The 25,328-nt window shown below is 43.6% G+C and overlaps 1 protein-coding gene across 1 annotated transcript; it reads right to left on the reverse strand.

The window, feature by feature from the left end:
* Positions 1-7,252: 7,252 nt before the first annotated feature.
* LOC125390239 (uncharacterized) lies at positions 7,253-25,288 on the reverse strand. Its single transcript, XM_087896268.1, has 4 exons — positions 25,265-25,288; positions 25,070-25,218; positions 8,692-8,784; positions 7,253-7,673 (listed from the first exon to the last, which is right to left on the reverse strand). Exons 1-4 carry the CDS (start codon positions 25,286-25,288, stop codon positions 7,424-7,426), a joined length of 516 nt encoding a protein of 171 aa, XP_087752394.1. The 3' UTR covers positions 7,253-7,423.
* Between the last annotated feature and the right edge of the window lie 40 nt (positions 25,289-25,328).

Raw genomic sequence — 25,328 nt, forward strand, 5'->3', positions numbered from 1 at the left:
AGATTGCCTGAGCCTCCTGAGTGCTAGGATTACAGAGGTCCGTGCCACCACACACTGCTTATCTTAAGTCTTCAATTGGGTTTTAAAGTGAGACTGAAACGCCCGTGTGTTTTAGGGGCTTGGGCATTATCTTCTCTGTGAAATACCTGTGTGGACCCTTTGCTTGGGTTCTGTGGGCTTCTGGTTGGTCTTTTCCTATTGTCTAGTAGCAGCAGATTTAAATGCTGGCTACATTAGCCTCAGCCTCTGTGTGATAAAGTTGTAAATATTTTTCTAAGGATAGATTATAACTTTTCTTATATTTTTCCCATTCTTGGTATTTTCCATTTGCAAAAGTAAACTTTATCAGCCTATGTTTCTCTTTCTTTCCTCTCCTCCCTCCCCCCTCTCTCTGTGTCTCTGTCTCTGTCTCTGTCTCTCTCTCTCTTCTTCCTCTAACTTCTTTTTATTTTCAGGAAAGACTCTTCTCATGTGAAGATTATCCAAAAACTACTCTTCGGTTTCTTCTAATACTTCCGTGGTTTTATTGTTTCCATAAACTCACATGAGATTTACTGGGTGTGTGACCAAAGGCAATGTTGTAAATATTCAGGAAATATTTTTACTAAATAAATTATTAAAATCTTTTTGTTTTCTCTTTTTGAATTTTGCAATTTCAAAAAATTGTAATTATTTTGTAATTTTGTAATAGATCTCTTCCTACTAATTTAAAAGTCACTATATCATCAGCTCATTTGGGGTCTGCTCCTGAACCCCATATCTTTTTGATTAATCTGCCAATGTATTCAAGCGCCACTTTCACACTGTGGCAATCACTGTCTTTGAGGTAAGATGTAGCATCTAAGAAAGCTAATCTTTTCTAATCCTATTCATTTGCATAATTCTCCTCTATTATACTTGGCTTTTTACTATTGTGTGTGAGTACTATTAATTTAAATACAGTAATATTAAGATGTGCTGATATTGCTGCAAAAATCCTTATATTTTATTATATTCAGGAGCTAGAGAGACTGGCTAAGTGGCTAAGACCATGTCCTGCTGCTTGAAGAGGCCAGAAGAGGGTGTCAGATCCCCGGGGACTGAAGTCACAGATGGTTGTTAGCCCCTGTGTAGGTAAGTACTGGGAATTTAAGTCAGGCCCTTGGCAAGAGCAAGACATGCTCTTAGCCACTTAGTCAGTCTCTCTAGCTCTACACAAAGCATTCCACACAATGCTGGCCTGGCTATTTTAGACACACCTTGTCTTTTTAATCAGTACCACAATGCCATAAAACAGGAAGTCCAGTATTCTTTCTACAAATAAGGAAACGAGGCCATGGATGAAAAGAGACACAACTGGGAAAACCGGACTTGGAGTCTGAGATTTGGATTCAACAGTACCAGATTTCTATACTAGCACCATGCTGGCCTCTGGAGCGGCAGCTTTCTGTCTAAAGGGGGAGTGGAAATGTACCCATGTGTGATGCTGTCTGCTTCTTCCCCAATAGCTACCCTTCTTTCTCTCCTTCCTACCCAAGAGTCCACTAATTGTTACAACAGCAATTTCCAGACCCAGGTGTGTTGGAGAATATTATTTTAAGATGTGTTACCTCTATTTATGCTGTGGATCATTTGTTTAATGATGTAAAGATGTAACATGAAGGGCTGACTTGTTGGGGTATCTGTCCTGCCCAATACCCCACAACCGGCAAATCCCAAAGACAATCACACAAAGTCTACATTAGGTTATAAACTGATTGGTCCATTAGGTCAGGCTACTTATTAGTTCTTATGACTTATGTTACCCCATTATCCTTATCTACATTAGCCACATGGCTCAGTACCTTTCTCAGCTGGGCAGCTTACATCTTTCCTCTCCGGTGGTCTGGGCAGGAATGCGGAGGGAGCTTCCTGCTTTCCAGAATACTTGCAGTCTCTTTGCTCCACCTCTATTCCTCTCTGGCTTTCCCGCCTATACTGCCTGCCTGGCCAATCAGCATTTTATTAAAATATGATTGACAGAATACAGACAATTCTCCCACAGCATAAAGATGTGTTGCATTCTTTTATGTTGCATTTGTTTAACTCTGTGAAGCTGTGTTACTTTGTCCACAACACCTGATTGGTCTAATAAAGAGTTGATGACCAATAGCAAGGCAGGAGAAAGGATAGGCGGGGCTGGCAGGCAGTGAGAATAAATAGGAGGAGAAATCTGAGGAGAGGGAGAATGAGTGAGAAAAGAAGGGATCAGACACCCAGCAACACAGCCAGCCATGGAGTTAGAAAGAAAGAGAAATATATAGAATAACGAAAGGTAAAAAGTCCAGAGGCAAAAAGTAGTTAAAACGGGATAATTTAAGTTAGAAAAGCTGGTTAGAAACAAGCCAAGCCAAGGCCGGGCATTCATCAGAAACAATAAGCCTCCGTGTATTTATTTGGGAGCTGGATGGCGGGCCTCCAAAGGGTCAGTAAGAAAAAACCAACCAACCAACAGCAGTGGTGCTCTCAGTTGACCTTGCAGCAACTTAGTTAGCAACTTGCAGTGGACTTTGTCAAGGCCACCGGAATCCAAGGAGGAGCGTGAGAGAGAGGAACGGGTACTTTCGGTACTTTCATGGTGAGAATTAGTAAGAGGAGATGCGAGGAATCCGCTTTCCTTACATAAGATGCTCTGACACCTGATGCTGCCAATCTGAAAGAAGTATGTTCTAGACACTGAGGGAGGCTTCAGAGAGACAGGAGTGACTGAGTCAAGGACATCACGGGATTATAAAATGGTAAATTTTCCTTATTTCTTAAACCACATTTCAGTGGACATTGTGAGTTACAACCTAGAGGCAACAAATATTACTGAGTTTGAAATTAAACTTATGGGGCGGTGAGTAAGATACTAGCAAACAGGAAGTGCCTGATAAGTTATTGTTATCTTCATTGATATTTTCCGGGCATGATTTTTTTAGTTTGTAGCTTTTGGTCATTAGTAAGATATGGAGGTTTTCTTTCTTTTTAAAGCAATTGTTTCTCAGGCTGGAGAGATGGCTCAGCAGTTCTTGCAATGGGCCAAAATTGGGAACCCAGGACCCAGCCACATCAGGAGACTCACAAATGCCTGTAACTTTAGCTCCGAAGCCTTCCACTGGCTTCTCTGGGCACCAGCACATAGGTGGCAAACATATACATGTAAGTAAAAATAAGTTACAAATAAAATAATCACTTTTAAATTTACCAAATCAAATCACTTAAGCACAGTTATGGCCCATACATTGTAAAAAGGAATCGTTAGGGTCAAAGTCAGGGCCCTGACAGCCCTAAGGAGCTCCATTCAGCCTCTGTCATCAACAGTCAACTACAAGAGACAAGGGACAGTGAAACTAAAGAGATGGTGACTCAATGTTTCCACATGGTGATGAAGAATAAAGAGGTCCAGTGACACTACGACTCCGTCCATCTTCGGGGTCTTAACATGAAGTTTGGGTCTCAGCAGATGACAAGAGGCATGCCTAGTTAAGCAGATCTAGTCAAGGTATGGTCCTGACTATCACTGACCTGCCGGTTGTCTCAGCCCCAATCTTGACTGCAACTTATTGACTGCGAAATCTCTTTAGGGGAGACTAGTTGGCACCAAGCTTCAGATTTTTCCTTCACACAGCCTGAGAATCCTGGGAGAATTCCAGTTCCTTGGGGAGCATTGTTTCCATAGTCTGATAGCTGAAGGGAGGGGCGCAGGGTCTCTTTAGACTGTCTCTGGTCCTATCAGGGGAGTTAAAGTCAACGTGATGCTGATCCCACAAGGTTAGGCCAGAGGGCCCATGAGATAGCTCAGCAGGTAAAGGTGCCTGCAAAGCAAGCCCAAAAGTCCAAGTTCTATCTTCAGAACCCACGCAAAGGAGGAGAGGGAGCAACTGAGTTCACATAGTAGTACTTCACACACTCGGCATGTTACATGTGCTCAACCATCCCCCCCACCCAGCTCTCAAATAAATAAACAAACAAACAAATCAAGAAATACAAAAGGTTTAGAATGGAGCTGAGAAATTCTGATTGCCTAGGGGTATGGGGTTTGGGTAGAAAGTGATTCCCCAAAACTTATGTGCTGAAGGGTTGGTACTCAGGGTAGTACTTTCAGAGATGGGCTCTGGGGAGGTAGCTGGATTGCAAGGGCTCTAATTTCATCAATGGATCAATCTATTAATGGATTCATAGCTAGACAGGAGAATAGTGGCAGACATTTTAAGAAGGAAGGGGCCTGACTGGAGGCAGTATGTCATCGTGGGCATGAAGGTTAGATTGTCAACCTGGTGGAATTTAAAATTACCATGGAGGTGACCTCTGGGTCAAGCTGCTGCCAAAAGCATGTCTGGGTCTGTGCACCTGCTGCAGCTGGGGTCTGTGATGATGCCCATGGCCTGTATTACCATAGGGGCCATAGGAACCATGCATGTTGAAATCCTAGGGCCTTACTGAACTGGCCCCACCCCTCACTGGCCCTGGGATAGCTGGCCCTGCCCCTTGCTGGACACTGTAATAGGAGAGTTGGCTTGCTACCCCACACTCCCTTACCCCGGCACTCAGGTATAGGCCAGCTGTCCCTGATGACATGTGCCTAGGAGAGCTGGCTCTGCCCCTTGCCTGAGGGGGTGGTCCCACAGGCCTGGACGGACCAGCTCAGCTACCACCCAGACCCACATCCTGGGTTTTGGGGTGCCCCACTCTAATATCTACCCCCTCTATGACTTGCTGGAGTACGTGAAGGGACTGGTCCTGTGGAACAGTACCTGCAGGATCTCCTTGACCTGGAGCAGCAGCAAGAAAACCAAGAGGAGTTTCAGTGAGGGCCCAGTGTTGATGGTGATCAGAAGCCTTGAACCAGACCAATGTCTCATTGCAATGAACATTTTGCAGGTGGGGCTGATTGGACAAAACAGTACACTGTGTGGCACACCACAGCTCCCGATGCCACTAGGGTGAATGAAAAGATGTTGGAAAGATGAGGAGCGAGGTGGGCTGTTTGTTTATTTGTTTGGTTTGTTTTTAATTAATTTGAGGGTGTATGCTACAGGGGTGGGGGCAGATATGAAGGAACTGGAGGGTGAGTGGGATTGGAATGTATAATGTGAAATTCCCAAAGAATCAATAAAGAATTATGTTTTAAAAGTTGCCATGGAAACAAACCTCTGGGCATGTTTGGACCAAGTTCGTTGAGGTGAGAGGATGTGTCTCAAGTCTAGGTGGCACCATCCATGGCGTGGGGTCCTGGGCTGAGTAAAAAGGCGCAGCAAGGTGAACAGCAGCTCCATTGCTCTCTGCTTCCTGCGCGCAGACACAAAATAACCAGCTGCCTAAAGTCCCTACAACCATAACTTCTCCACCACAGTGGGTTGCCAAGCTTTGAAAGAACATTCTTTGTCTTTGGCTCCAGTCCCCACCTCCAGGTTACCATCAGTGAACCGTTTTCCTCTCTCACAGTTTCTGCCTTAAAGCAACCTGACCAAATGACTACGTATTAAATCTCTAAAACTGAGAGTTAAGAAGGTCTCACTATGTAGCTGGCTGTCCTGAGCTCACTATGTAGATCAGGCTGGCCTTGAACTCACAGAGATCCATCGGCCTCTGCCTCCCAAGTGCTAGGATACAGGTATGTGCCACTGTGCCCAGCTTCATGAATTTTTAACTTCCTCTAAGTTGTTTATCTCAGACATCTTGTCGTAGCAATAGAAAGCTAACACACCTTGTGACGTTGTAGTCAGATCATTTTGCAGCATACTTCTCATGCTTAAAGATGACACTGGCTAAACCACACTTACTCTTCCGCCAGCAGCACGAACAATTATAGATGGCACCCGCTGCTTGATGGTAGGAAGCACCCATGCGATGGACTAAACTTCACTGTGAATTCTGTGATGTTTGCACAGTGACAAAATCACCCGATGGTGCATCTATCAGAATGTATCTCTACCATTAACAATGTATGAGAGTGATATATAAACCAAAGCATCAATGCTGTTTGGCTCTGAAGAAGATATGGTAATGGGAAATAAAGAGGGAGCAAAACTCTTGCTTCTATTGAGAGTTGACTTCATTTGGTTACAAAAGCAATTGTCTTCATTCAGAAAATCTACACAAACACCCAAATTTTAAAATCATTTTGTCTTTTCTGTGAGAGGCATAAGTGACTTCAGAGCTCAGGTTAGAATCTTAGAATCTCCTACTGCTTGGGTTTTTTTTTTTCTTTTGTGAATGGATTTAGCAAATTACCTACAATTAGTTTTCTCTTCTTCTGGACCATATTCCACTGGGACTTGTTCCTTCAGTAATAATTTATAATCTATTTTAGCTGATACTCTTAAATTCTTATTAATATATGTGACTCAGAAGTAACCTGTTTTAGAATATATCTAGGATGAAAGCCGAGAAATGCAGACCGTCAAAACTCAAGACTGTTGACCCGGTGGCATATCCTGTTGGGAAGACTCCCATGTGGCAATAGAAGAAGCTGGGTCTTGACTAACCTAGTGACTCTGTGGATCTCAGGTTGCTCATTAGCAAGCAGTAAGTTTTATTACTGTGGGTTCTCAAACATTATTGCATATGAAAATGGCCAACAGGGTGTGTTAGAACAGAGGTTACCAAGTCACACCCTTCATGGATAGTTGACTCTCTAGGACCCAGTAATTTGCCTCTCTAAGCTCCCAAACACTGCGGAGATGGCCAGAATAGTAACCACACTTGAAGAACCATTATTTAACGAAAAAGGAATTCTTTCCATTTCTATCTGTTGAACCCACCCCAGGTGTGTTGTACGATCCTCATTTCCAGGCTGAGCTTTGAACTCTCTGGTATCAGTTGGTGGTGACTAGCTTCCAGTTTCTTCTTCTTGTACAGAGCGGTTGCTTCCTGCATCTCTGATCCTGAAACCCAGTATTCTCAGGCTGGCTCCACAGCTGTTTCTCGAGCCTTCTCTGTCTTAGTGGGCTCACCTTGACGTTTCTCTAGGCCTTCTTTCTGCACCCATGCATCTACTTCCTTTTGCACCAACAGTTCTGTTGTCCCCTAACTTCCTCATGAAATTAATCGTCTATAAAACTCTAGTATAGTTAAGTTTCGCTGCTATAATGGGTAAAATAAATGAGAATTTTCCTTAGAGGTTAAAGGGACATAGGAACGCTTATTCGATGGAGTCTTAAGGCAGGGTTATGTAAATTGATAGTGGCTGAATTGTAGCAACTAAAAGCACAATAAGCCATTGGTGATATAATTAGTAATTGGCTTCACATACACAAAGACATATTGTTTATTGACACAGTCGATCAATGTATTTATTTTTCTTGCTCTTTGGATCTCACATAGCAAGACTGTTACAGGTCACTCCTTTACCCAATGATTGACAACACCCCAAATTTTGTGAACTATAGTGATGCCATGTATTCTTTACAGTTCTGTTGGTTCAAGTTTGGTATAGCAGGGCTGGGTCTCTTGCCTGAAGTTTCAGAAGACTGAGATCAGGTATCAACTGGCTGCATGTTCCTCTCAGGGCCCAAGGGAGGAAGAATCTGTTTCCAGCCTCATCTCTGTTATTCACAGAATTTGGTTCCTTGTGTCTATAGGAAGTTTCACCTCTTTGCCACAGCTGGACACCAATTTCTACCTTCAAGGCCATTCCTTCTACCCGTGTAGTAGTATCAGAATCCTTTGACCTAGTAAGAGAACGTCCTTCAAGGTCAGTTCCTCTCCTGCTTCTGCTGATTTCTGTTGTCCCCTGTCAAGGAGTAGCATCAACAAAATCCCTATGTTCCAGGTTAGAGCATGAGGATTAGAATTATTAAGCAAAAGGAACTGAGATACGAGAGAAATAAGAGACAGAAACATAGAACAGCATTGGGAGGGACATTCAGTGAATACTGAGCTGCCCACATCCAAAAGGGCGGGGGAGGGACGAGCAACAGACTTCATTAACATGATATAAGGAATAGACTTGAATTCTCCCACCTTAGGTCCAGAGGGAGCAGATCTACCTCTATACCCAAAATACTAATTAACCACACCCTAGGTCAGGATCTCTTGTTTGTAGCCACATCTGTTGTCAACAACTTTGAAAGAGCAAAAATAAGCTCAAACTCTTTGCCCTCCAGTCAAGATGGAACAGGCTCACATCTGTAGGCCCTCACAGTCCCCAGCCAGATAAACCTCTACTTTCAAAGGCTCATCTAATTAGCTAGACAAGGTAAACTAGCAGGCTAATCTTCATCTGACTTAGAACAATAGATGACACCCTCACAGATTCCACTTGCACTTGAAAGGGGGATAACTCTAAGGTTGAGAATTATTGAGATACAAGTTCAACTGCTATTGTTTACCCCTAGGCCCTAGGGATCCCCAACTGTCTACATGGAAAATATTCATTTACTCCAAAAGATTCACGGAAGTCTCTTCCTGTCATGGCATCATTTCAAAGTCCAAACATTTATCTAAAGATCACCAGCTCAAAGATGCAAAACACCACCTGTATCAGGTCCAGATGAGGTCCCAGGGAGGAACAAATTCTAAGCGGATTTCCTCTTTATTCAAAGACCTATAAACCTGAAAAGATAAGCTACCTTCCCCATACTTTTGACATGTGAAGGAAGTATAGGATAAGTGGCAGGCATTTCAGTTAAAAAAACAAAACAAAGTTACATAGGGCTAGAGAGATGGCTTAGTGCATAAGAGCCCTACCTGTTCTTCCAGAAGACCCAGATTTGATTCCCAGTGCCCACAAGGTGGTCCAAATTTGTCTCAATTCCAAGGGATCCAAAGCCTTCTTCTGACCTTTTAGAGTACCGGACACATAAGTGATAAACAAACATGCAGGCAGAATACACATAAAATAAGTGAATTAAAACACACGCACACATACGCACATCCACACATGGCAGGAGGATGGGGTGGTGCACCACTTCAATCCCAACACTCGGGAGGCAGAAACAGGCGAATCTCTGTGAGTTTGAGGTCAGCCTGGTCTACAGAGTGAGTACCAGGACATCCAGGACTGTTTTACAGAGAAAACCTATCCCAAAAAACCAAAAACCCAACCAACCAACCAAACAAACAAATGAAAAAAACACATACACACACACACAAAACAAGACAACAGATAAACTTTAGATATGCATCCACCTAGGCCATTAGGTTTTGAAGACCAAGACTGTAATAATTCTCCTTGACTCTCCTTTATTAGACTCTTGGCTTTTCCCTTAGAGGTTTGTGATCCGCCCTTGGGAAAGGTCACGGAGGAGGATGTTCATTGTGTAGCCCACATTTGCCATATCTTGAGGATCCCTAGCACATACACAGGAATGCATGCTACAGTAGCAAAGCACATAGAAATCAGCATTTATAAAGTCAATGAAACAGCACCTCATTTTTTAAGTGTGATAATCCTAATCACCATATGCCACACTAACTACCATATGCCACATTATGAATAAGTCCCTTGGTCATTTCCCCAGTAGTGATTTCACACCCATAAGTGATGACTCCCTGGGATTTGGAACATTTAACGGTAATGATGAGCTAATAGATCATTATATCAATAAAGAAGTAGGAGGAAAATCAGAGAATCAAGAAAGATATCTAAAATAAATGTTATAAACAAAGCCCACTGGCATTTGTTTAAGTCAAGCTTCTCTTTAATACTCAACCTCATTAACAAGAAAAAGTCTACAGAAATCTCAATTGCATTAGCCAGCCAGTCTCTAGCAAGAGGAGTAACAGATTCCTCAAGACCTAACCAAGGTACAATGCCCAGCGTGAATGGTCATCTGGGAGATTTTAAATCATTCAGCCTTTGACAGCACATCCATGCAAGGCTGTCCTGAGTGGGACCTGTGGGAAGGATCACAAGAAGACTGACATGGGGAGAATGTCATTAACTACAGCAGAGAGGCAAGGGAAGGGCCAGCCAGGACCGAAGCCTGGGACCAGTTTATGCATCTGCTTGTGGTTCAGGGACAGCCTTTCAGATTTCTGAGTGGAGGCAGCAGAGGGTTAATACTGTTGGAACAGCAAGCCAGAGGTAACCTTGGCAACAGAGTAGTAAATGGACCAGACTAGGATAATAGCAAAAAGAGGACAAGGGGAGAAATTACAGGATAATGTGGACATTTTGTTCTTCACACATTAAAACAATGGTTCTGGCCTGATGTCAGCACAGAGTGTTCTCTGGGGCATTTGTGAACGGCAGTCATGGGCTTGTGTTGATGTGGTCTCCAATTCTTGTTCAGACTTGCTCGTGGCCAAGGACAAAGATTAGAGTGAGCTATTGTTACAGTTACTACTCTGAATAGGGTTGCATACAAATCTGGTGTGTGGCAGAAGACACACACACACTTAGCTAGCATATACAGAATACGAATGCTGACAGTCTGGCCTTATATAATTAGATAGCTAGAACATACTGACTGGCTACTGTGTGTATAACTCTGTTTTTTATGAATGTTACTTTACTTAGGTCTTAAGGTAATCTTTTGGTAACTGGAACTTTTGGCTTCATGTTAAAGCTGAGGAAGTAGGATGTCTGAGAGAAGCTGTCTTCCTGAGAACAATTAGCAGGTAAGCTGTGATTGTCTCTGTAGATCTGAGCGCTTTCTCGTGACCCATCTATTAAAGTGAGTTTTCTGCCTGGGGATGTAGCTCGGTTGGTAGAGTATTGCTTTCCCAGCATGTGTGAAGTTTTGGGTTTGATACCCAGGAACCTCATTGGTCAGCTATGGTGGCGCACATCCATAATTCCAGCACTCAGAAGGTAGAAGCAAGGTCACAAGAAGTTCAAGATTACCCTCTGCTTCAGAATAAGTTGAAGGTCATAAGACCCTGTTTCAATGAAATAAATTAATATAATAAAATAGTTTGTCTATTGATGTCTGTTCCCACGATGGCCTTAGGGGTCATGTGGGTCTCTCTTAGAGGGACATTGATTGAACCTTTTGTGGGCAATAGACCTGTGTTGAACTGAGTTTTCTGTATGTATAGTCTGTGCTGTTTATCATCTGACCTGATATGCTATGTAAATTCAATAGCCAAAACAATACAAAAATGTATCTGGAACAAAATTAGGCCTAGATAGTACATCATATTAGAAAAAAAAGTGAGGGGGCTTTTAGAAATGTCTTTTTCTTCAGAAGATTTCATTCTCAATATTCTGTGATCATGCAGATTCTTCTTACTGAAGAGAAGCTGGACTTCATGAAGAGCACTTAGAAGCTATTGAAAAAATTCTTTCTCTAATTTTCTCTGTCCTGTCTGAAGAACACACAGGATAATGATAGAAATTCAGTAAAAGTTGTATGCATCTCCCATGTCCCTGGGACTGTTGCTTGGCACTGAATACAACAAGGAAACACAGATGCTCACAGAGCTCAGAAAGTTAAACAAGCTGCAGTGGTTTGACAATAGATATTCCCTATGTTCCCAGGCATTTGAAAGCTTGGCCCCCAGTGGGTGCTGCTGTTCAGGGAGGCTTAGAAAGTGTGGTCTTGTTGGAGGGAGTATGTCACTGGGGGTGGGCTTTGAAGCTTCAGAACCCTACACCACTCCCAGTTTTTTCTCTACTTCCTGCTTACCATTTAAGAGCTCTCTGCCTGGTGGTGGTGGTGGTGGTGGTGGTTCATGCCCTTAATTCCAGCACTTGGGAGGTCACAGGAGGCTCTCTGTGAGTTCAAGGCTAACTTGGTCTACCAGCAAGTTTCAGGATAGCCAGAGTTACACAGAGAACCTGTCTTAGGGTAAAAAAAAAAAAAAAAAGATGTGAGCTCTCAGCTTGTAGCTCCAGTCTCTATGCCTGCTTGCTGCCATGCTTCCCTTTAATCCTTGATTAAGATAGATTTATCCCTCTGATACAATAAGCCCACGTAAATCTTTCCTTCTATAAATTGCCCTGGTCTTGGTGTTTATCACTACAAGGGAGCCCCCAACTAAGACAATAGTTATGGCAATAGTGAGGAGCACAGGGCTGTGATAATAGGCCAGGGGCTCCACCTGATCTTTAGGGTGGGGACAAACAGTAGAACCCTGAGGTGACATGGTTAGCTAGGGTTGAGCCATGTGGGAAAGCCTGACACTGGAGCAGAATACATCACTACTATACAAATGAGGAGACGTGGGAAGGAGAGGAAAAAAAACCAAAAGTGTGGAATAGGTTTAATCTGAAGCATCACACACACAAATTCAGAAAGAAAAAGAGACATTTTTCTCAGTGTGTTTATTATTGTAAAATAATCAGAAAAAGAATCAGTTCTCAACCATGATGATGATACGAGTGTGAGGGCTGGAGTTCAGAATCCCAGCATCCACATGAAAGGCTATGCACATGGCAGCCACCCTGCAATCCCAGCATTGAGGAGGAGATAGGAAGTCTCTGGTACAAGTTCACTAGCTAGACTAGCCAAATGGTGAGCTCTGGATTCAGTAGGATACTCTGACTCAGTGAAGTAAAGTAGGGCATAATCTTGGAAGACACTTACTTGACCTCAACTTCAGCCTGCCATGTGAGTACTTACACCACACACACACACACACACACACACACACACACACACACACACACACACACTCATACACACACACACAGAATGGCGGTGATCATTGTAATAGTCTGTCCTGTTCCTTTAAGAGACAAGCCCTGCCCACTCCCTCCCCCTTCCACCAAGGCAAGTGGATCTTCCTTCTGCTTCCAGCCTGAGTTCCTTCCTTTCCATCTCTCTCCCGAAGAGGCAGCTTCTGCCTCATTCTCTTCTCCCCACTTCTCCCCTTCCCCCTCCTCTCCCTCTCCCTCCCTCTCTCTCTCTCTCTCTCTCTCTCTCTCTCTCTCTCTCTCTCTCTCTCTCTCTCCCCCCGCTCTTCTTCCTTCTCCCCTTCCCTCTTCCCTTTCATAATCCACTAAATAAATACCCACTTTCTCTGCATGGTGTGTCTCTGTCTCTCACCCGCTGCGCGGCTCCCTGCCTGGGACCTGCTGGCCCTCATGGCCCACAGGCCACTTGGGGAACTGAGTAGCTCTAGGTGTTTTACCACCTACCTCCCTGTGGCCCACTGCCCGCTGCAGCCACTTGGGGAAAGGCACTGTTTTATTTTTACCATAACATTTGGTGCTTGTGACTCACTAGGCACGTTCCCTTCAGCCCGCAGGTGGACCAGCTGAGGATGCCTGGAACTCTGGGCTTGGGAACTGGATTTCTTCACTACAGCTCTACGTTCTATCTGCCTAAACGCCAACCTCTACACATACCAGTGACTTTATGTGGTATGTTTTCCCCTTTCAGTCAGCCAACCAGAGCCTTCATGGCTATGGTTGAGCCCTTAGCTGACATTCATTTCATCTCTGGTTGCTTTCCATAGCTAGAAATGTGACTGGACTAATCAGGTTGGGTCCTCACACTAGAACTGCACATGTTGTGCGGTGCATTCAATTTGGGGCCCCGGGGTCCCTCAGATTTTTCTTTCTCCTCTCTTTTGCTTTTATTTTGGACCATTCATAAATGGTCTCCACTATGAACGACCACTTGGAGCGGCTTCTAGCCTCTGGCTTCCAAGTCGCCCGAACCTGGAGCCAGTCAGGCTTCATCCACACCCTGACTGTAGAGAAAAGACATTTTCCTAAAAGCTTCGTGGTGTTGCTGTTTCATTAACACACCTCCTGTAGAGAGGAGACGTCCTCCTTAGGCCCTGTGGTGTTTTCACGGGTTATCACATTTTTTAGCTATGGTATAAACCCTCAAACTATCAGTCCCCTACCTGTGAATGCTCTGCCCGTGTCCTGGCGGCTCTGTTTTTCCTCAAACTATCCCTGCCATTGCTACCGCTGGTCCCACAGAAACCAACAAGATTAGTTGGATCCGCGAGGCAGCTGTTTTCAATTCCACCTTTTGTTCCCCATTGTAGCTTGTGGCGCTGTGGCTCGGCAACAGGACAAATCGCGCCTCTAGGTCTCTCTTGTTATTATGTTTAAAACTCCCGTGGCTCAAAAATAGTGGCTTTTCCATACAACATGTGACCACTGCCATTTTGACTAAGGTCAGGTGACCTTACCACCATCTAAACTGATGGCCAGGTCAGGCGATCAAGTCCCACCTTCTTTATTGAGGTATACCCTGCTTAGTCCCTTGGTTTACTTATGTTTTTGTCTTTAAATTCCTCTTGTTGACTCTGTTACATGTGTGTTTTACGCAATGGCATGTCTTTGGTAGGGCCCACCAAGAGCATCCACTTCGCCCAATTCCTGTTCACTGTGTATGTACATACATGTAACTTAAATGCACCTATGTTTACTGTTAAATGTTATAATTGTGTGTTCATTGTATCTCATTCCAGATTACAAAGCAGTAAGCCTCATGTTTTAAATTGGTTTGTACTTTTAAGTCTTTTACAAAAATATAGTATATTTAATCCTATCCTGCTTTAAAACACATTAAGTTGTTCTATACTATTGTCAGTCCCACCGTTAAGCTTTATTGCAAACAGTTCTTTCCTACTTTGTTTTTCACAAGTACAAATATCACCTGTTAAGTTGTGAGCCAGTACAGTTAAGCTTGGATCTAGCTCTCCAGGCAGATTCTATTACTTATCTATACCCAGTAAACAGTCCGCGACTGCTCATAGATTTAAGAAATATGGTATTTAAATGCTTAATTATTAAAGAAAAACTTTCATAACAAAAAGAGACAGGTTGGCTTCTAACAGCAGCACTCTACTTCCTCCAAAGAAGACAGAAGACAAATGGGCACAGAACAACATTCATCCACAATTCGCTTCAATTGCCAAGCACTGACCACTGGACAAAACTGCCTTTCATCTAAACTGAAGATCTCCAGACAGTGGACAGAATCCTAGAATTGACAGCCTAGCTTCTCAGGCCAAGGTAGGCTTGTCCTCCTACAGATTTCTTAGCCCACAGGATCTTCTGGAGCCTGGAAGATCCTGCACTAAACAGCAAAAGAAAAATATGACCCTCAGCGACTATGGAGGAACCTGAGGAATAGCTCTAGGTACCAACCAAATAAGATCTCTGTTGTTTTTTAATCAATAACTCAAGTAAAATTTTATCCTTCTTAAAGATCTCTGATATAGCTTGACAGCTGAGGGGTTTTGTCAGTTTAAAAGGACAACCTCAGATAAGGAAAATATGGTACATTTACACAATGGAGTACTACACAGCAGAAAAAAATGGCAGCTTGAATTTTGCCTGAAAATGGATGGAGCTAGAAAACATTCTTTTGAATGTAACCCAGACACAGAAAGACAATTATCACATGTACTCACTCATAGGTGGTTTTTAAACATAAAGCAAAGAAAGCCAGCCTACACACCACAATCCCAGAGAACTTAGACAACAATGAACACTAAGAGAGACTTACATAGATCTAATCTACGTGGGAAGTAGAAAGTAGAAAAAGACAACATCTCCTGAGTAAATTGGGAGCATGGGGACCTTGGAGAAGGATTGAAGGGGGAGGGGGGAGGCAGGGAGGGGAGCAGAGAAAAATGTAGAGCTCAATAAATATCAATAAAAATGTATATATACATATAACCTCACCAAACAAATTTCAAGAAGTACAAGTTAACAAAATTCTCCCTCACGCTGCCTTTCATAGTGTTAAAGACACTTTTCATTATGCAAAAATATCTGTCACAGTCATTCTGATATAAATATGCTGCTGTTTAAAACTTATGTTTTCACAAATCCCCAAAATTCTTATAAGTTCCAGGGAGCCAAATTGAAGGATCCACCTTAAGCAGGCCAGATACATCCCTCTCAATTCCCTGGTCCTAATTTTTTTTTCCTAAACTTAACTTTGTCCTCTGTTCTGCCAATACCTTAAACAGGTGTAAGAGACACCAGATATTTCTATACCACAAACACTGATCAGGAGTTAAGAGACCAGCTACCCCAGGACACATCCAGCACCCAGCTTTTCTCAGGTTCACCACCAAGACGATGTCCACAAATAAGCAGGAAACAGTCTTGAGACTCTGCCATCCCAATTCCTTTAACCTGTGGTGCCTAACCTCCCACCTTTTTATTATAAAAAAGAGATGGGAATGTAATGGTCTGTCCTGTCCCTTTAAGAGACAAGGTCTGCCCACCCCTTCACCCTTCTGCCAAGGCAAGTGGATCTTTCTTCTGCTTCAGCCTGAGTTCCTTCCTTTCTGTCTCTTTCCCAAAGAGGCAGCTTCTGCCTTGCTCCCTCTCCCCGCTTCTCCCCTTTCCCCCTCCTCTCTCTCTCTCTCTCTCTCTGTTTCTCTTTCTCTCTTTCTGCTCTTCTCCTTTCACCCCCTTCCCCCTTTCCCTTCCATAACCCACTAAATAAATACCTACTTTCTCTGTCTCTTACCCGCTGTGCGGCCCTCGCTCCTCATGTCCCACTGCACGCTGCAGTCACTCGGGGAAAGGTGCTGTTTTATTTTTACCATAACAATCATCATCATGATTACTACCATTGCAGCATGTTGGCGATGGGAACAGTCGAATCTGAACACTGTTGACGGGAGTTTGTAAACAGCAAAAGCAGGGCTTTACCATTTTGCTTTCCAAGGACACTGACGGAGGGGAGCATAGCTGTAGATAGCAGAGAAGCCACTGGCAAATCCAACTCTCAGCCTAACTCTTCTTATGTCAAGGTGAAACTTAAAAGCTCTTACCAAAGAGGTTTCTCTAATTCTATCAAGCCCTCTAAAGGACTCCAAGAGCAATAATAAGAGTGCCAAGAAACTTAGGAACCATATTTTAGGCAAAGCTACCCTTCCATTGATCCATTTATCCCTCCAGAAGAGGTTTCAAAAACTCAGGCCTGCCTTTCTCCCTTTCCCTAGTGGTGGAAGCAGGGCCCTGCCCAAAGGATTGTGCTTACCCAATGTCACTATGGGTTCACTCAGGACTGGAGCAGCTGCATGCTTTCCCAGGAACAGCACGTGGGGATTTCACATGGTGGTAACATAGGGATCCAAGCTGGTGATTTTGCTAAGACAAACACACCCTGAGAATTGCTGTTTATTCTAGTATCAAGATGCAGAGCTGTAATAGGCAGGGCTCTTCTGGTCAGGACAAACAGGCTTCTACTGCCAGAACCTGCTGTATACACACACTGGATTAGTTGGGTGTGGACATCATTGTTTTTGTCTGATTTTTATTTTTTGTAATCTAATGAAGACAAATTACATTTTTGAAAACTCTCTGTTCAATGCAAACTTTGAGATCTATAAAAGCCTTGTGATCCGGTGGCTGTGGAGCCCATGACTTAGCTCAGCAAATTTCAGCACTGTGTCTTCTTACTCTAGGTAAAGTCAGAAGCTAATTTTTGCAAGATGCCATCAAGGATAGCAGAAGTCAGGTCTGCCCTGCCCTGTCTCTCAGGCTCAGAGGAATTCCTAAAATATTTTATGGCCAGCCTGCTTCAAAAGCTTTCTGCCTTCGAGTCCCACAACTTCCTGGATCATAGTATTATTCACCCATGAGTAGCATCTTTTAGTTCTGGGTGTTTTATTTTTGTTGTGGTTATTTGTGTGTGTGTTTGTTTGAGACAGGCTCTCCTAGCCCAGAATGGTCTCAAGTTTGCTGTGTAGTCAAGGACGACCTTGAGGTCTTGGCCCACCTGACTCCTCCTCCCAGTGCTGGGACTGCAGTGAGTGTTCCCACTGCAAGGCTTCCCAGCATCTTTAAATTCTTAACAGCCAGTCCCTCTTCTGCCTTGGAGCATTTTTCTACTTCTTCCTATCTTTTCTTCATTACTGAAAACATCCAGTTGCCCTTCAGCTTCTGCTTAGTCATCATTGCCTCTGGAAGCCTTCTTCCTCTAGCCTTTGCTCAGCCCACACACAATGCTTCGAATGCAATAGGAGAACATGTACAACACGATCTTGCTCATATACACTGTGTTCCCAGCCCCCTCACTGGGCGATACACAGAGTCAGCAAACAATATCCATTGACAGAATGAAGTTGGGTGTGGTAAAACAGGGCTGTAATCACATCTACTTAGTAGGCAAGAGGATCCCAACTCCAAGGACTTCCTAGAACACAGAATAGGTTCAAGTTTAGTCTGGGCAATTTAGTGAACTCCTTTCTTAAAATAAAAGGAGGCTTGGGATTAGAATCCAACAGTAGAATACTTGCCTGCTTCATACAATGCATTAGGTTCAACCCTTAACACCACACACACACAGAGATTGGTGACTGACTGAATAAGTGAATGAATGGATAGATAGATACATGGATAAAAGATGCCTGGCTTATGTTAATGATCAATCAGAGGGCTATTTTTAATAGGGACCCAAAAGGCGAGGGCTATTTTTAATCCTTAGATTAGATGTCTAAAGGATATGGAAAAGTGCTTACTAGTTGGAATAGCAATAATAATAAACTGATCTAACAAAAATAAATCATGGTAACCTGATTAAACTATGTCCATGCAGGATGGAAGCCCAACAGCCCTCAGTTTCAAAGATACATCATTTATCCTGTTCCTGAGAACGTGATTCAAGCTTCTCAAAGGGACTATTTTACAGATCTCTGTAATGCCACTCTTTAAATGGCTCCTAGAGGGCTGCACAAAGAATACCCTCAAGACTGACTCTCCAAATAGGAATTGTGAATCAAGACTGGATTGGAAGTATGAGACACTACTCTAAGCAGGAAGCAAGGCCAAGACTTGGCATGAAGCTGCCTTACTAACCATGGAGCGGAGAACAATGCCAGTGGAAGAACTGGACAGGAGCCATTCTTATCAAGAGACACAGCAGCCTCAGTCAGAAAACAATAGGCAAGAGATTTTCCAATCAGAAATGCTGGGAGCTCAAAAACATGTTCATGTTTGGCTTCAGCAAGAAAGTCAAGAGGAAGTTCCCTACTATTAGGGTTGAGGTCAGGCCTGGGATAAGAATAAAGTATGTTGCAACAACAGGAGAAAGAAGCCAGAAGTAAGTAGGACTGCGGGGGGGGTGGGGGGGGAGGGAAAGATACCCTGCTCAAGTCTTAAGAGTAAGCAGCAAAATATGCTGGGCCTGTGTAGGAAGAACCTAAGATGGAGTGGAGGTACAGAACCAATGAATACAGGCTCTGTATCAGTGGTTCTCAACCTGTGGGTAGCGACCCCTTGGAGGTCAGATGACCCTTTCACAAGGGTCACCTTAGACTATCAGAAAACATAGATATTTATATTATGATTCATAACAGTAGGAAAATTACAATTATGAAGTGGCAATGAAAATAACTTTATAGTCGGGGCTCACCACAACATGAGGGACTAAAGGGCACCGCGTTAGGAAGGTTGGGAACCAGTGCTCTAGATGCTCAGGAAGTCAGAGGGATTGGGAATGAGATGGAGCTGATCCTGGGCTAGAATCATCTTACAGAATTCCACACCATGCATGTCGTAGATTCCACTGAGAGGAGGGATGGCAGAATGATCCTAGAGCTGTGAGCACCTAGGGCACTGAAGGGGTTCTGGAATTTGGGGTAGTCATTTTGTAGAGGGCACAGCATGGATAATGATTCATCCCAAGCACATGGTGGGAAGAAGGCTTTCAAGCCGAGAGTTTGAGGAGGTGGCTAGGAGCTCCTCTGTGTGTGGGCATCGTATTAGTGATGTGTGGGAAGACAGCTTTGTGTTTTTGCTTCTCTACTTTGCTTGCCTTTGCTTTTCTCAGTGCTGGAGATGGCACCCAGGGCTTGCCCATGTTAGGCAAGTGTTCGCCCACTGAGCATATCTTCCTTCTGGGTAAGCAATTTTGAAATTAAGTATAGAATTGGAGAAGGATGTAAAAACAAAGAAACTAAATTTTGCAAGGCAAGTTGATCTGGAAGGCTCTGAAAGAAGCCCCAGAGGGTCATTCAAGCATTTAGGGACAGGCAGCAGGGCCTCTGGAGCAGGCATTCTCTCCGGAGCCTGGAAAAGGTCTAGAAGTGCCCAAGACTCAGGCAGGAAAGGCAGTAGGAATTCACTGTTCTGTGTAAGACCTGATAGACCAAATGGCCACAAGAGATCTGACTTTTCTCTAATGGTCTGTTTGCAACTGATAGTAACCTAGTGCCATCCAACATCCATCTGGGTGGTGATAGAAAACTCATTTATTTAGGGTGTCTCATCAAGCCATAAGATAATAAACTCACTGTCTCAGTCACTGTTCTATTGGCATGAAGAGACACCATGACCAGGGCAACTCTTAGAAGAGAAAGAGCTTAAGGGGGAAGGGGTTTGCTTACAGTTTCAGAGCTTAGTCTATTATCATAATGGTGGGGAGTGTGGTGGCAGGCATGGTACTGGAGAAGTAGTTGAGAGCCACAGGCCTTCTAATCCTTTTAAATTCTAGTCCCATTCCCTGGTGACTAAACATTCAAATATATGCGCCAGTAGGAGCCATTCTTATTCAAACCACCATGCTCACTCGTGGGCAAGCTCACAATATTGGTGGTATAGTCAACTGACCATAAAGCCTGTGTCTCTGAGGACAGAACAGTGAGCTCTTGTATCCTAAATTTTCTTTCCTTCTCTTCAGGTACTAACTTAATAAGAAGGAATCATGGCTGACACCCACAGCAACCGATCAAGGGCCTGGGTTTCCCAGAAGTGATGTCTCTTCTTTAGAAAAATAGGGGCAGTGATCTTATACAGGCCCTGGGCCTCAAACTTAGCAGGCATAAGAATCATTTCTAGAATTTATTTAAAAGGCATACTTTAACTAGTTTTATTAGATAAAACTATTAAAAAGGCACATTTAGAACTAGTGGGCCTGAATTTCCAGGAAGCAGTAATGCAGAGGTCAATTCTACCGCAGGAAGCTGAGGCAGAGTTTCCACTTCTTGAGGATTTGGCAAAACAAGCGGAAATGTGATTATGAGGTATCTGTGAGAGATGTGGTCAGTCAGACTGCATAGCAAATGGTATCTAATGAGCAGATGCTGAAACTAGACAACTTCTGCTTCTAGCTTGCCAGCTAGAATAGAGTCGAGGCTATGGAGTTACTGGTAAGGTTGGAAGTAGCCATGGTTGATGAGCTAGACATTCACATAGACATGGAGAGTCAGTCATGGTCATGGCCAGGGATCCTGGTAGGAGGCAGGACTGAGGCTCAAGTTGCAGTCAAGGTCACTGATAACCAGAAATCTTTTCCTGCAGTTCTCAGCCTGCTGGCAGGAGTCTGATACTGATAGCAGCCTCGTATCTGGGAGTGGCTCTGGCTGGCTCTCTCTCTCAACCTCTACTCCCCCACTTCACTAGGCAGCTCCTTTAAGCTAAAAAGAGTCATTAGAACAGATCCCCAGTCACCAAGTGCATCTTCAGCCCTCCGAAGAAACCTGAGATCATATGGCAGGAAGGCTGGACAATCTTGGGCCAGGCTGGTCTGAAGTTGAAGCTGATTCTTAAGCCCTTTTAGATCCTTTCTCACTGTTTACTCCTAGGGAGCTAGAGTTGGGGCTGTGATTACCTCCGGCAGTAAGACAGCAAACGAGAGATAATTTTATAATGACACAAGATGTCTACCCCACCATAATGAGAAAGTGTTAGCACCATACCACAGAGTCAATGCCAAGAGAAATGATCAGAATCTGGTGACCAACCTGCTACCTGTTCTGTCTTACATTATTCAGGGATTTAGAGACAAAACCAAAACATAAAGGGGAACCTAGAATTCCCACTTCTAAAAGAATTCTGCCCTGCATATTTTTATAATTTTAAGGTAACATGGGCTTCATCAGTTCTTTGATCAGATTGCACTCCTAAAAACTGCCCGAGATCAGCAGCATGAAGAGAATGGGAACTTTGGTGAAGCTGTAGAGAGAAGAAATGGGCTATTAGGATATTCTTGAGGGAGGGGAGTCAGGATTTTGGTGCTTTCAGAAGGTAGCTTGGGGTACCACTGCATGGAGAGGAAGAAGAAAAAGAGAAGGGGCCACCTCAGGGCCTCTTTTGCTCTCTGTATTCAGAATTGTGTTTCTTGACTTCTCCTCCTGCCTTGCAGCTGGGTCTGTTCCTGCCAGTCATTTAAGGTTCAGCTTCACCATCATCTCCTCAGATTTGCCTGCGATGGTTAGAAGCTTTGCATTGTGGGCTCTCGCTGTTGTTTATAAACATATTTTGCATTATGTATGTATGTATGTATGAATGTATGTATGTATTTATTTATTTTGAGGCAGATTCTCACTATGCAGCTCTGAATGTCCTAGAACTCACTATGAAGACAAGGCTGGGCTCGAAGTCACAGAGATTTGATTGCCTCTGCCTCTCAAGTGCCAGGTTTAAAGGCGTGCTCCACTATGCCTGGCGTGCATTGATTTGTTTATACCTAGAAATAGCCCATAACCAGTTCTTACCCAGTCCCACCTTTCTGTTCCCTCTCCCCCAGCTCTGTGAATAAGGGCCAGGGTCTCATGTAAGCCAGGTAACTGTTCTATATCACTGACTTACCTCAAGTCTTCAAACTATCAATTTTTGGAAAACCAGGAAAGTAATCTCCTTTCATGCTTTTCAAAATTGGTCTGTTGCCTAGCTAGTTACTAAGAACTAGAGATATTTTTGATTCATCTGTCCTATCCCCAAATCACACCTTGTTAACAAAGCTTACCAATATTGTGCAGATTGCTTCATTAAGGCTTCTGGCTCAAACAAAAGTTGCTAATTGAAAATTCTTAGGATAAAGTAGAAGAAATATGCTACCAATTACAGATCATATAGACAAAAAATATCAAAAGGATGACCAGGTATACTTGAGAAACTTGGTAGTAGCATTTTACATATACTATACTAGCAAAAATTAAAGCAAAATAAAACACCAAGTGAAGTTTTGCAGGAGGCAGTATTCCCTAGTTGTGGTATGGCAGACTGACCTTCCTCTCTAAGAAGTTGTATGAATACCTATTTCCAGTGCTTTATAACATAGCTTGTTGAAAGCAACTACTTGGATGCCATTTAACAAGATAATCTGCTATCCAGTTAGTAGACAATTCCTCAATTTGGCTCAATAATTTCAATTCACAAATAACTGGCAAAGTTTCATGGGGTCCTTGCATTCCAGAGTAATGCATCACTTCATCTTTTTTTTTTATGATTTCAGTGAGTATAAGGTATGCCTGTCTTTTTTTTTTTTTATGGAAAAGATGAAGCTATTGGAACACAGTTGGGAAATGAACTAGCGAGATGCATTGAATACATTTCTTGATCAGCACATAAGTTGTAGGACAGAGTATAAACATAAATCGAAGGTTCAGAAACCTGAATTGGCCTCAGAACTAATAGTTTGCCTAACTTTTAAGAATCCTTTGGAGGAGCCGGTCGGTGGTGGTCCACACCTTTAATTCCAGCACTTGAGAGGCAGAAGCAGGCAGATATTTGAGGCGGGGGGGGGGGGAGGGAAAAAAGAAGGGAAAGAGGGAGAGGGAAAGAGAGGTAGGGACGACCCTGGAACCCAGAAGTGTCAGTGTTTGGGGTGGCTAGACATTTTGCCAAAGCACTGGGTGATGGAAACCTAACACTATGGAGGATTCACACTCAGACCAGCAATCATGTAAACTTATTCATCATCTTGCACGAGAGAGGCTATTTCATGAAGTTTACCTTCACTGGGTCAAGATATGAAACTGTGAACTATCCTCTTAATTTTTATAGGTGGATCATGTCTTAGATTGTCTTAGTAGTACTAACCACACTTGTTTTATTTGTTTTGTTTTTGAGATAAGGTCTTATTTGTAGCTCTGGCTGGCATAGAACTTGCTATGGAGATCAGGCTGGCCTTGAACTCACAGAAATCCACCAGTGTCTGCTTCTCCAGTGCTGGGATTAAAGACCAGCACCACCAAACTTGGTTAACTTCACATTTGAGGATCTTATAGTAAACACACACACACAAGCTATATACTGAACAAGTCTCCTCCCAGGACTTCTAATCCAGCCCATGAGGTTCCTTCACCTAGTTTCTGATTCCTATACCTCAGCCATTTTGCCATTCGCTTTCTTGGTTCTTCTCACTTGGCTGATCTTGATCTCTTGGTCCTCAGCTCCTTTTTTGGTCTGCTTGCCCTCTCTCTTCTCTTCCTCTTTAGCTTTTCCTGCTCCCCCAGTCATGCCTAGATGAAGTCTGGACCCTTCTAGATACCTCTGGCTGTGTTCTTCCTCATATCTATAATAAAATCGTTCTCCCCCACCATACCTAGGAGCGGTCATGTCCTCATTTTCATTCATATACATATATTAAACTGTCAAAAAGGTAAAAAAAAAGTGTAAAAGCATGAGAAATGTTCAGAATATGACAAAGGAAAAAAGCAAAACATCTGCATTAAAAACATGATTGACTAAGCAAATGTACATAAACTTCTGAGTAACAAAAGTGACCCTGTAAAAACTAGGTTGAATGTTTTTTAAAGATGTTTTTAGTTTTGTGCAGTTTCTCGTGATGAAGTTTACATTGATGCTGAAGCTCAGTCTACCTACTCTAGTATTTTCTTTCCCAGTGGTGCTGAAGAATTGTGTGGGCTTAAGCTATGGCTAGTGTTCAAGAGGTTACAAATTTGTTTTCAAACCTGTTTACTCATGATTCATTGTTTCTCAAGGCATAGTTGAAACACTCCCCAACCTACCTAAATGCCATAAACTCCAGGGGTTTTGTTTTTTGAGACAGAGTTTCCCAGGAGCTAAGAAGCCAGTCTCTGTAGACCAGGAACTCTGTAGACCAGGCTGACTTCGAACTCACAGAGATCCACCTGCCTCTGCCTCCCAAGTGCTGGGATTAAAGATGCGCCGCCACCACCCGGTTTAGATTCCAGGTTTTAACGTCACGAATTCTATAAGCTTATTTCCCGCTATAATTCGTTTCATCGACTTTTTAACAGTTTTCTTTCAGGATTTGGCTCAGTTTTTCTAATTCGGAATTGAAGAACTCGTTGGTTTTTGCCAGTCTTCGTACGTAGTTAGTATTCATGTCTTCCAGTGGCCATTACAAAACAGATCTCGTTTGGCCAGGTCCAAAACACAGGAAGAGACAGAGAGCACGAGATTCCCCGCCCTCGGCCCCCCACAGCCTCTCAGTCAGCGAGCCCACCCGAAGGTTAGACGGCGCGGCCCTGCCCCTACCCGTAGCACGCGGGCACGTCTTCCGTTCCGGACGTCACCTCCACCCAGGACGGCCCGCCTCTCAGCAGCACGCAGGCGCACTCTCCTTGGCGCTCTCTGGGCACCCGTCTCCTTCGAGAACGCCCCGCCCGCCCAGCACGCAGGCGCGTCTTAGGGTAGCCCTCTCAGGTCCCCGCCCCCTCGCAGGGAGCCCGCCCCTTCCGTAGCACGCAGGCGCATTTTCCGGAGCGCTCCCTCAGCTCCCCCACCCCGCTCCCGC

The sequence above is a fragment of the Myodes glareolus genome, chromosome 13 (genome assembly GCF_982192425.1).
Source record: "Myodes glareolus chromosome 13, mMyoGla1.1, whole genome shotgun sequence".
NCBI classification, from domain to species: domain Eukaryota; kingdom Metazoa; phylum Chordata; class Mammalia; order Rodentia; family Cricetidae; genus Myodes; species Myodes glareolus.